General features: G+C 41.5%; 1 protein-coding gene across 1 annotated transcript; it reads left to right on the forward strand.

Annotated features, from left to right (window-relative positions):
- The first annotated feature begins 884 nt into the window (after window positions 1–884).
- CEBPG (CCAAT enhancer binding protein gamma) lies at window positions 885–4,909 on the forward strand. The gene has a single exon (XM_014525237.2). The coding sequence runs from the start codon at window positions 3,012–3,014 to the stop codon at window positions 3,462–3,464; it is 453 nt and encodes a 150-aa protein (XP_014380723.1). The 5' UTR covers window positions 885–3,011; the 3' UTR covers window positions 3,465–4,909.
- Window positions 4,910–10,017: the final 5,108 nt, after the last annotated feature.

Raw genomic sequence — 10,017 nt, forward strand, 5'->3', positions numbered from 1 at the left:
TGTCCCGCATAGGTTTAACAGTATAATTTGATGCTTAATGTGGCAGATTGGAAAAAGCAGTGGAGGGACTTGTGAAACCTGGTTTTTCTTCTTTGCCCCATCAAGACCTGGGCAAGGCAAACCTCTCTAAAACCCCTGAACTCTGTAGGTAGAAAGCACGCTCTATGTATACCAGGTATATCATCATCATCATTCTACTCTAGTGGTTTCATCCTTTTTTCTTTTGGAAACCCCTAAAAAATTTCAAGTGGAGGTGCCAGACCCGTTTGAATTGTAAATATGGGTATTCACATACTGTTGATTGATCATAATTATCTTTCACAGACCCCTTAGACAGTCTGTGGACCCCCAGGGGTTTGCAGACTACATGATGAAAACCACTGTTCTACTTTGTGAGAGAGCAGGTGTTGAATGAATTAAGTTGCAACCCTCCTCCCTCCCCCCATCTGACGTGAAAAATGACATGACTTGCTAGTGACTTCAGTTAAACCTACTAAGGCAAAGCAAGGACATCAGGGTAGGGGAGCTCTCCAATATAGCCTGACCATAATTCTAAAAACACATTTGTCTTTGATATCACCATAGGCATTAACAAGCTCAGTGTCTTGTTTTCAGCCATCTGTGTCAATCTGTTATCTGCGTGCAAGAGTCAGACAATCCATTTTTTGCACTGTTACTGATACCCTTCACAGTCAGTTCTTGTCAGCGTAGGGTCAGTTTATCCAAGCATAGCATCTTCCTTTAGCCAACATGACTGTAAAACAAATGTATCTATACAACTTTTGGGTTTTACCTGCTTTTAAAATAACAATATTATAATAATAATAATAATAATAATAATAATAATAAATATTTAACTAGCTTACCATGTTTGTGAGTCGCAGTGTCACACTGCCACAGCCTTCATAGGGAATGTATGCCATTTCTACACTTGTGATTTGTTAAACAGCTGCTGTACATCCTTCCTGCTTGTTGGGCAGAAATGACTGTGATTCTTAAAGTTCTCACTCTTGGTGAGTCTAAGGATTTTTTTTTTGGAAGATGAACAAAAGAGGATTCAGTATACACAGGAAGAGAACCAGTTGCTCTTTTCTTAAGTTCTGAATTTCTAATTGTACCATTTTTTTAAACAGATTTTTGAGTAAACTCATTTGGAGATGGGAGCTCTGTATAAATTCTGCTGAGTATAAAACTGTGCACAAATCTCACACATCAACTACATGGTAACTTACAGTTTTTTCAGTGATATTTGAAGCTTCTTGGGTGGCAGAAAAGCTCTTCTTCTGCCTCTCTGAAGTGTAAATCAAATAACTGGTTGTAGAAATGAACTTTCTTAAGCGATTCATGTAATTAAAAGTTAGTAACAATTAGGAAACCAACATTTTAGTACTAGGCTTTTGCTAGCATTACAGTCTTCAATCTGCAACCTCCCAGTACATTCCCAGTACATACCCCTTATGCACTGTTTGTATTTCTGTGAGCACATAATAAGTTGTATGTATGTGTATATGAGTATGTGATGCTCTGGACAGATGCTGCACTGTCAAAAGTTGCATGGTGGGATTTCCAAAAACAGTTCATTTGCTTAACTCCATTCTCATTGAAGTTTAAGTGTTTGCACAGCTCAGCACTTTGGTAAGCATCAAGTAGAATCAGGCCTACATTATTGGTAAGTTTTCTTTTTATAGATTCACTGGAATAAGTGCAGAAAGACCATTTTATGCACTGCTTAAATGCTGAAGCCCTTCGCTTATATTGAAAGGGGTATTTCCATTCCTTCAATGAAATTTCTTCAAATAAAGGGAGGGAAAAGGTTTCTCTTGTGCTTAGGACAAGCATGAGAGATTCTAGCTCCATGGATAACTCTTTGAAAGTTATATGCATCGAACAGAAAAACAGGAGCTGTGAACTCTCTCCGCTGTAACTATAAACTATATTGATATCCTTCATGGTGGCATATTTTGTGAGTGAGTAAGATTGACATGTAGGTACACACTGAAAGATTCATCTCATTAACAAGAGCAATTAGCACATTAAGATAACACTTCCTGATTAATTTTTTAGCTGCAACTTCATTTTGTGGTAAGATATGAATTGAAACAGGAATATTTTTATTGGCAAAGGTACACATTTAGACAGAACAGACATTAATTCACTGTGAAGGTTAATCTTGCAAAATACTTATATTTTACTACATTTTTTTGCCTTAAAGTGAAATAGCTATTTCCTGCAGCACAGTTGGACTTCTGTTTGAACATAGGTATCAGCTTGGGGCATCCTATAAAAAGGGAAAAAAATACCAAACAGACCAAGCAAAACAAGTTCAGAAGAGGGCATTTATATTTAGAAGATACTGGAAGGAGTCTTTGGAATGGTAGAAAGTTGGGCACACTTAGTCTGGAAAAGGGGAGACTTGTAGGAAATTTGCCTGCACATACACAGGGAGGTAGTTTAAAGACAAGAGTCCTATTGGTCAAGAGTCAGACGGTTAATAAACTTAAGCTGTAGCATGGAAAATTCAGTCTAATTAAGAGAATTATATATAAACTGGAGGAAAAGTTAGACAGTAACTTGGTGCCAAGACATGGGTTGTGAAACTCAAGTTAGTCAAGGCTAGACTAGACACCCATCAAGAGATGGCTTTGGGACAACTGAATAAATCCAACCACGGTGCAGAGAGGTTGACTAGATGACCCACTAACAGTCCCTTCCAGTCCAAATGACCCTGGGACTTTTGAAATAGTTCAACAGTTGGCAGCTTTTCAGTTTCCAGCATTGTAATGATGTGTTCCTGCCAGATGTGCCATCAGCAGCTTTTGCTAATGCCAGTGAGGTACAAGATCATAGCTCACCCTGGCATTTTAAATGTTTTAATAAATGTATTTTTCTACTAGGTTCAACTTGCCCTTAATCCATGTGAAGACTCACTGGCAACATAATCTGGAAACTACTAACAATTTTCACCATCTCTAACAAATTGTATTGTGGTGTTAAAAGAAGATTCTGTCCAAATGAGCAAGGCATCACAACAGAACGCCACTACGGAAGCAAACGGGATAAGTGTGATTCACACACCAGCACACACAAGCGGTTTGCAGCAGGTTCCTCAGCTGGTGCCCGTTAGCCCTGGTGGTGGAGGCAAAGCCTTGCCTCCAAGCAAGCAGGGCAAAAAGAATTCCTTTGTGGATAGAAACAGTGATGAATACCGCCAGCGCCGAGAGCGCAACAACATGGCAGTGAAAAAGAGCCGGTTAAAAAGCAAGCAGAAGGCACAAGATACGCTGCAGAGGGTTAACCAGTTGAAAGAAGAAAATGAACGTTTGGAGGCAAAAATTAAGCTCCTGACCAAGGAGCTAAGTGTACTTAAAGACTTGTTTCTTGAGCATGCACACAATCTGGCAGACAATGTGCAACCTATTGGCACAGAAACCACCACCACAAATCCAGAAAGCGCTGGACAGTAGGCACACTACCCCCAAACTGATGGACTGAACACTAGAGGGGCAGCCTGCCTGCCCCTCTCCTGCAGGAGCAGAGAAGGAGCTTTGTTCTGACTTTTAACCATCACTTTTTGGAGATTTTGGGTTTTTTTAGGTTTAACACTGAAAGTTTGATACAATTGAAATACAAGTGGCTTTGAGTACTTTGTATAATTTGTTGAATATTTTCTTCTCATAGGTTTGGCTAACAAGAAAAAATGACCTAAATTGACAAAACAACAGAGATTTTAATGTTAGTTAGTGAAATTAAATTTCCACAGAAATGTACACTGACCTTCTGATTTTGCATATAGAAAGGAGTACAGCTGAACAGTTTTATTGTAAAATAGATAACTGAAAATTGGAGGAAATTTCTGTTAAATATCCTTTAAATATATTTCAGTGTCTGCTGTTTCTCTATTGTGTATACAAAACTTCAGAAGGCTATAGACTAAGTATGCCGCCTTATCTGGTGGACTGCAATCCCTGTTCAGTAAAATTCAGGTCTTTCTTATTATCCTTTCGTAGTTGATGGGGAGTGCCTAGTAACAGTGCCTAGTAATAGTGAGCCAAGGTGCTTACTAATGTTTTCTAAAGACTACTACATTTTTTGTGAGACATAACAATGTATTATGACATGACTGACATGCACACAACTGGTTCACAAACTGTCAATGTTTCTCAAGAAGCATCATGTATGAAAGAAAGTTGAACATTTTATTTATAAGACTTTTAAAGCTTATGTTCAACATGCTAGCATTGTTTGCGTAGCAACTTGGTGTCCTTAAAGTATCATATGTTGGTTTCTAGAACATAGATGAATATGATAAAATAACTGTTCTCTTGCAGGTGTCTGAGAATCTAACATATAGTTTGGCTAAGCAAGGGAAGGGCTGGGGCAAAACATCGGCTCAGTCAAAATATACAGACTTGCACTTTAACATCTGATTTATATAGCTGTTCAGTTTAACGGCTGATACCTTGCAGAGATCCAATGTAATAAAAAATAAATGCCCCTAGTTTGAATATGTGATTCAGCAGAATTTCTATAGTTGTGTGAAGGATGATCTTCAATCTTATTTTGATAAAACTTTTTCTATAGCAGACTTTTTCAAAACCCACTCCCTTACCATGACCCATAATGCAGTGGTATGTATTATACTGAGGATTTAAATAATAAAAGTCAAGCAGGAACTTTGATGTAACCTTAATTTATTTTCATTTTTTAATATTTCACTTATAGTATGTTTGTTTTACATATAACCTGTGTGTCTGGCTAGTGAATTGTTACCCTGTTTTACTTTCCCTCCCACATCACCTTTTTCTGAACATGACTGTAGTATGCTCACGTGTACTGTATATGTATTTAGGAAGACAACTTGGGTAAATCTGTTAAGATGCTAAGTTAGAAAATAAAAACTTCCAAAAAATTTTTAAGAGTTTAAACTTTTACTGTAAAGTTAATCAAGTGTGGAAGACTTTTGTACAGTCTTGAATTATGGTAGTGCTTTCCAGACAGAAAAATATTCTGGTTCTAGTTAATAGTTTAAGTAGGTAAGGTTGAAATATATAATAATACATCTAATAAAGTGTCTTGCCTTAGAACCTAATAATTACGGCCTCCTTTTTCCCCACTATGCTTAAATAGAAGTAAAAACATAGGTAGGTGGATTTCTGAAGGGCCCAATTGGTGTGTATCCTTATTTCTATACAAAGCCTGACTACATTGGAACCTGTGTTAATAGATCATATGCTCTAAACGAAGGTAGTTCACAACTGGTCTGGTAAGAATCCTCTTCTGCTAACCTCATTTTACAGTAGTAGATCATTACAAAGACCGGTATTGCAACACTTAAACCAAACTTTTCCCCTTCACATTGAATATCCAGGAAAAGAACAAAGATACAGGCAACTTACCTGTATTTTCTTCTATACATCAAACCGTGTTTTTGGAAGGCAGAATGTAGATCCCCCCCCCCGGAGTCATGGTCACTGTGTGATGAAGAGCAAGTCCTCCTGGAAACATGGAGTGTCTGAGCAGCATGGCATCCCAGGAGACAGTCTGGAACTTCCTGCTACCTCACCCAGACTCCAGCCTGCTGCCTCAGTTCTCCTGAGATGCCACGATTCTTGGGCACTCTGTGTTCCTAGGAGCGAGACTATTAGTTCTTTACTGTAAGTACTTTATTTAGGATCCTGTAAACGAAGCGTTTCCATATTCCAAGCCTCATCAAGAATAATTAAGACAATACCAGCAGCTCACTTGTTGCTTCAGGTGCATTGCTGCGGTGCTCAGCCAAAGCTGTGGCTGTGAGAGGGTTAACACACGACTCCACCAGTTCAGCTTGCTGAGCCAGACAAGCAGCAGCTATCTTGGCAGTAGCATCATGCACACGGTGTCTCCAGGTGTGCTTCTTTCAGCGAAAAACCAACTTCTCTGCTTATTACACCCACCTCAATTTTTGGGGGGACAGCGGGGGGGCGCGTCAGGAGAAAAAGGCTCATATATGTCAGAAAACATTGTGATTTTAAAGGGATTGAAAGGGTTTTTAAGACAGATGGGTAGGTATACCTGTGCCTAACTGAAAAACTGATCTGTGGAATTTAAGGATTTAACTTTTCAGGGAAACATCTGATCCTTTAGCGCTCCCACAATCTTCCCCAGTACAATCCATAGGTACCAGTTACTTCTGAAGAGAATCTAAGATTATTAGCTTAAAGTCTTGAAACATGCCAGTGGTAGAGGTAGGAACAACAGCTAGATCTTAAAATGAGAAACTTACATAAATTAGGGTTGTTCAACTCAAGCTGCTCCAACCTGTCAAGAAGGTCATTGAATATTGGTGTGTGGGCTGGATTTATGCACGAATAGCAGCTTTCTACTCTTGGGTTAGCAATAGTTTGAAGAACTGCAATGAGCCTTTCAAAATTCCTCATCTCCTGTCAATGCTGCCTTATTCAGTTGCAACAGATAAAGCAAATCTTCATAAAGCAACATTAGCAGAAGTCTCACTTAATAGAAAATCTAGAACAGCAAGGGCCAACCTTTTTGGCAAGCATGCCACAAGTTAGCCTCACGCCCTTCCTGAGTGCCACTGATATTCCTTCCCTTACCTGCTAGTCTGCCCTGTATTCCATACCTGATCTGCTGCTCCACTCCGCTCCATGCCCTCTGCAGCTGTGTGGCTGGTCCCCTCCCCAGTGTGCCATGTTCCACACACAGAGGCTTCCCATGCCACTTGTGGCATGCAGGCTAGAGGTTGGCTAGCTTTGATCTAGACTTTATAATCAATTTTTTCACTGCAGCTAAGATTCAGTGGTGTTATGAAAACCAGTTAGGGAGGGAAGATGCTTTTAAAGTCTCGCTCCTTCAGCCTTACTACAGCCCGGGGCAGGAGCGTGTACTCCATTCTCCTTTGTTACTCACTGTTGCTGCCGCTTCCCTCTGTTCGGTGGCGTAGAAATTGCCTCTCTGGCTCTTGGGGTTTCTCATGAGCACCTAGATTTCTCTCCCTGGTTTCACTTGGGATTGTGTATGTTCGCCTCCAGAGTACAAACTCCTCATATGACCAGTGTTGAATACGGAGAAAATGCAATTCTGGCTGATGATTTCTCAAATCTCTTCATGAGTGATGGAGTCTTTTCACCAAGTACCCAGAACCTCTGTTAGGTGCTTGTTTTCCACCTGCTTCAACTCAATGCAGTTGCCAGTCCCAAGCCTGGAAAAAAGTGGCTAGTCCCAGTCCCTTACCACCTGTCAAAACAGAAATAGCCCTGGACTGCTGTTCCAGTATAAGGGCTTACCAGCAAAGGAAACTGAAGGCTTTGTGCTGCATGAAGGCTCCTGGTGAACGTCAGGCCCATGAAAACATGATGCTGCAGGAAAGATGTCCTCTCCAAGACAGTTTATTGGCCCATACACCACACTGCACTAACATGGCTACCTCGCCTCACAGGCAGGAAGTACGCACAGAGCCAGCAGAGTCTGTCTTGTATCATACAGACACGTTCAGGTGCTCTCTCTGCTATTTTTATTTCAGTGGGAATAAAATGTATATCATATTTCTCATCACATAAACAGCAGGCTCTTTTGCCAAGGCAGGAGTCATGGATTAAAGGAAATAGGGCTTTTTTCCAATAAAAGTAGGAGTGAAATGTCTCATACTTCAGATGAGTGGCTTGTACTTACTTGCTGGAGCAAGATTAAAAAAATAGCCCTTGGTTCTCTTACAAACAATGCCTAACCTGTCTCCATAAAGAGAAGGTGTCCTGCAGTAAACATTCAGGTGTCCTTTTTATTTTGTTGAATCCATTAAAATGGAATTGACTTTTTCTACAAAATTTGTAGAAAGTCTCAAAAGCATTTGAGGACTGTTATGTGGTGTATGCCTTTAAAATCATGAATCCTTAAAACAGGGAAACAATCTTGTGTATGCTGCTCCCCTTGCTCTACTTACACTGAACACCGAGCTAGTGAAATTCCCATTTCTGACTGCTGCGGAATTTCCTTTATGATTTGTGTAAAGATTCCCAGCTTATAATTTGCAAGGAAAATCCTGATGTTTATTTCCAAAAATTAACTTCTAAAACGTGTGTGAGAGTGTAAACCAGTCATCAATCTGTTGAAATAAGATGAGTTACTTAAGCATAAAATGAGGATTCGGCCCTTTATTGTCAATGAGAGGCTCAAGCACTAATTCTGAAGATAGCTACGAGGCAGTTTATCCCCCTCATTCATTGCCTACTCCAGGGGTTGGCAACTCCTGGCACATGTGCCAGAATATGGGACATGAGGCCATTTTGCTCAGCATGCCACAGCTGACCCAGAGCTCGAGGCAGCTGCTGCTGGCCGCAGAGCCCAGGCTGCTTGCAGCAGGTGGCTGGGAGGCTGCAAGCACACTGGCTCCGTGGTGGCAGCGGCTGCATGTACCTCTGGGCGAATGGCGGGGAAGGAGCCAGGGCAGCACAACACTGGCCCCTTCCACACTGTCAGCCCAGAGGCGCGCATGCACCTGCCACACCAGCATTGAGAATTGGGTCCCTTGCAGCTCCCCTGCCATCTGCCCCTTGTGCACCAAGTGAAGGTGTGGGTCAAGGTTGGGGTGTTTTTGGCACTCCAGCCAAATATTTGCCTACTCCTGGCCTACTTTATCCTTTTAACACATGATTAATGGTAATAGGCTGTCACAGTCCTGTACTTCTGCCAAAGAACCCTCCATGGAGCTAGATCCCACTGTGAAGGTGGTGTCCCAACACAACACAAACTATCCCTGCCCCAGAGAGTGACAATCCACTGACCACATATTTCACATTGTTCAGCTGGATGGTTTCAACATCTCCATTGCTATTGAAGAGGAGAATGGTGATTCCATGTGTTACATACAGGATGCTCTGTATCATGCCCTCCCTATTGCCCCATACGTGTAACAAAACCAGGCAATTTAAGCCACAAATCTCAATTTTTGCTGTTTCTCTCTGGCACCATTTACCACTACCCTCCGGTTCACGCAATACGAGCCCATGCATCTACACCTTCTTACCTGTACACAGATCCTGTCCATCCCAACTCTCCTCCCGTTAGTAAGGCTGAATGGAGTAGCTTTCCACATTCTGTTAATCCACAGTGGGTTCATCACAGGTGACACGACTTGGGGAATTCACTCTTTCCTACCAGCTGTGGATGCTTCCTTTAGGATGTAGCACTTCAAGGCTACATGCGTCTGACTAATTAAAATGCAGCACAAAAAGGTCAGCATTTCAGACTTGAAAGAGCATCCTGAAATTCAAGGGTCTTACCACCATGCACTGAGGCACTGTCACCCCACCAATGCAACACAACACACTTGATGATTAGTTTGGCTGCACAGAGACCTTGCTAACGTGGCAGTTTATACACTTGCTTTACCTGAGAAGTGAAATACAGACTCTGCAGCGTGTCATTTTAAACACTCGAATCCATCGGCCCCGGGGCTGACAGACGCTCATTATTTTAACTTACCCATCACTGGGAGCTCAGTTTCAAGAAAGATTGCAATGAGCCTGTTCCAAAAAAATACACAGCGCTATATCAGAGGAATAATGGCTTTCAGCTGAAACCCCCCCGAAAGCTTTCACTTTCCCTGCCCCAAGCTGCTATAGCACAGATTGGTTGCTAACTTAATACCAGAATCGCATCCTATTTATCCAAGGGGACTGCCTGTCTAGAGATCAGGAGGGCTGCAGGAATGGTTTGTTCTGTTGTTAACTGTGCACCTCAGATACAGGTGCTAACTTCCTTCTTTTCTGCGGTAACTGATAAGCAGGCATCTGGATCAGATTTCAGCCTGTGCAAATTTCAGTGAAGTTTGGCTTTTATTTTTTGGTTTTGCCTTATTAATTAATGAACATTGTGGAGAACAGGCATAGCCCTAGGACACTTTGGAGAACCCTAAGACAGTGTCCAGGACCTCTTCAGTACGCGCAGCCAGATTTCAACAGTAGGATCCCTGCGTTTTTCTGGGCTTTTACAGGCTTTATCACAGCAGGCCCCTGGTTCATG

This window comes from Alligator sinensis, unplaced genomic scaffold (genome assembly GCF_000455745.1).
Source record: "Alligator sinensis unplaced genomic scaffold, ASM45574v1 scaffold170_1, whole genome shotgun sequence".
Taxonomy (NCBI): Eukaryota; Metazoa; Chordata; order Crocodylia; family Alligatoridae; genus Alligator; species Alligator sinensis.

Excerpts from the sequence above, each read along its gene's own strand:
- CEBPG (XM_014525237.2), top strand. The coding sequence starts at position 3,012 with ATGAGCAAGGCATCACAACAGAACGCCACTACGGAAGCAAACGGGATA.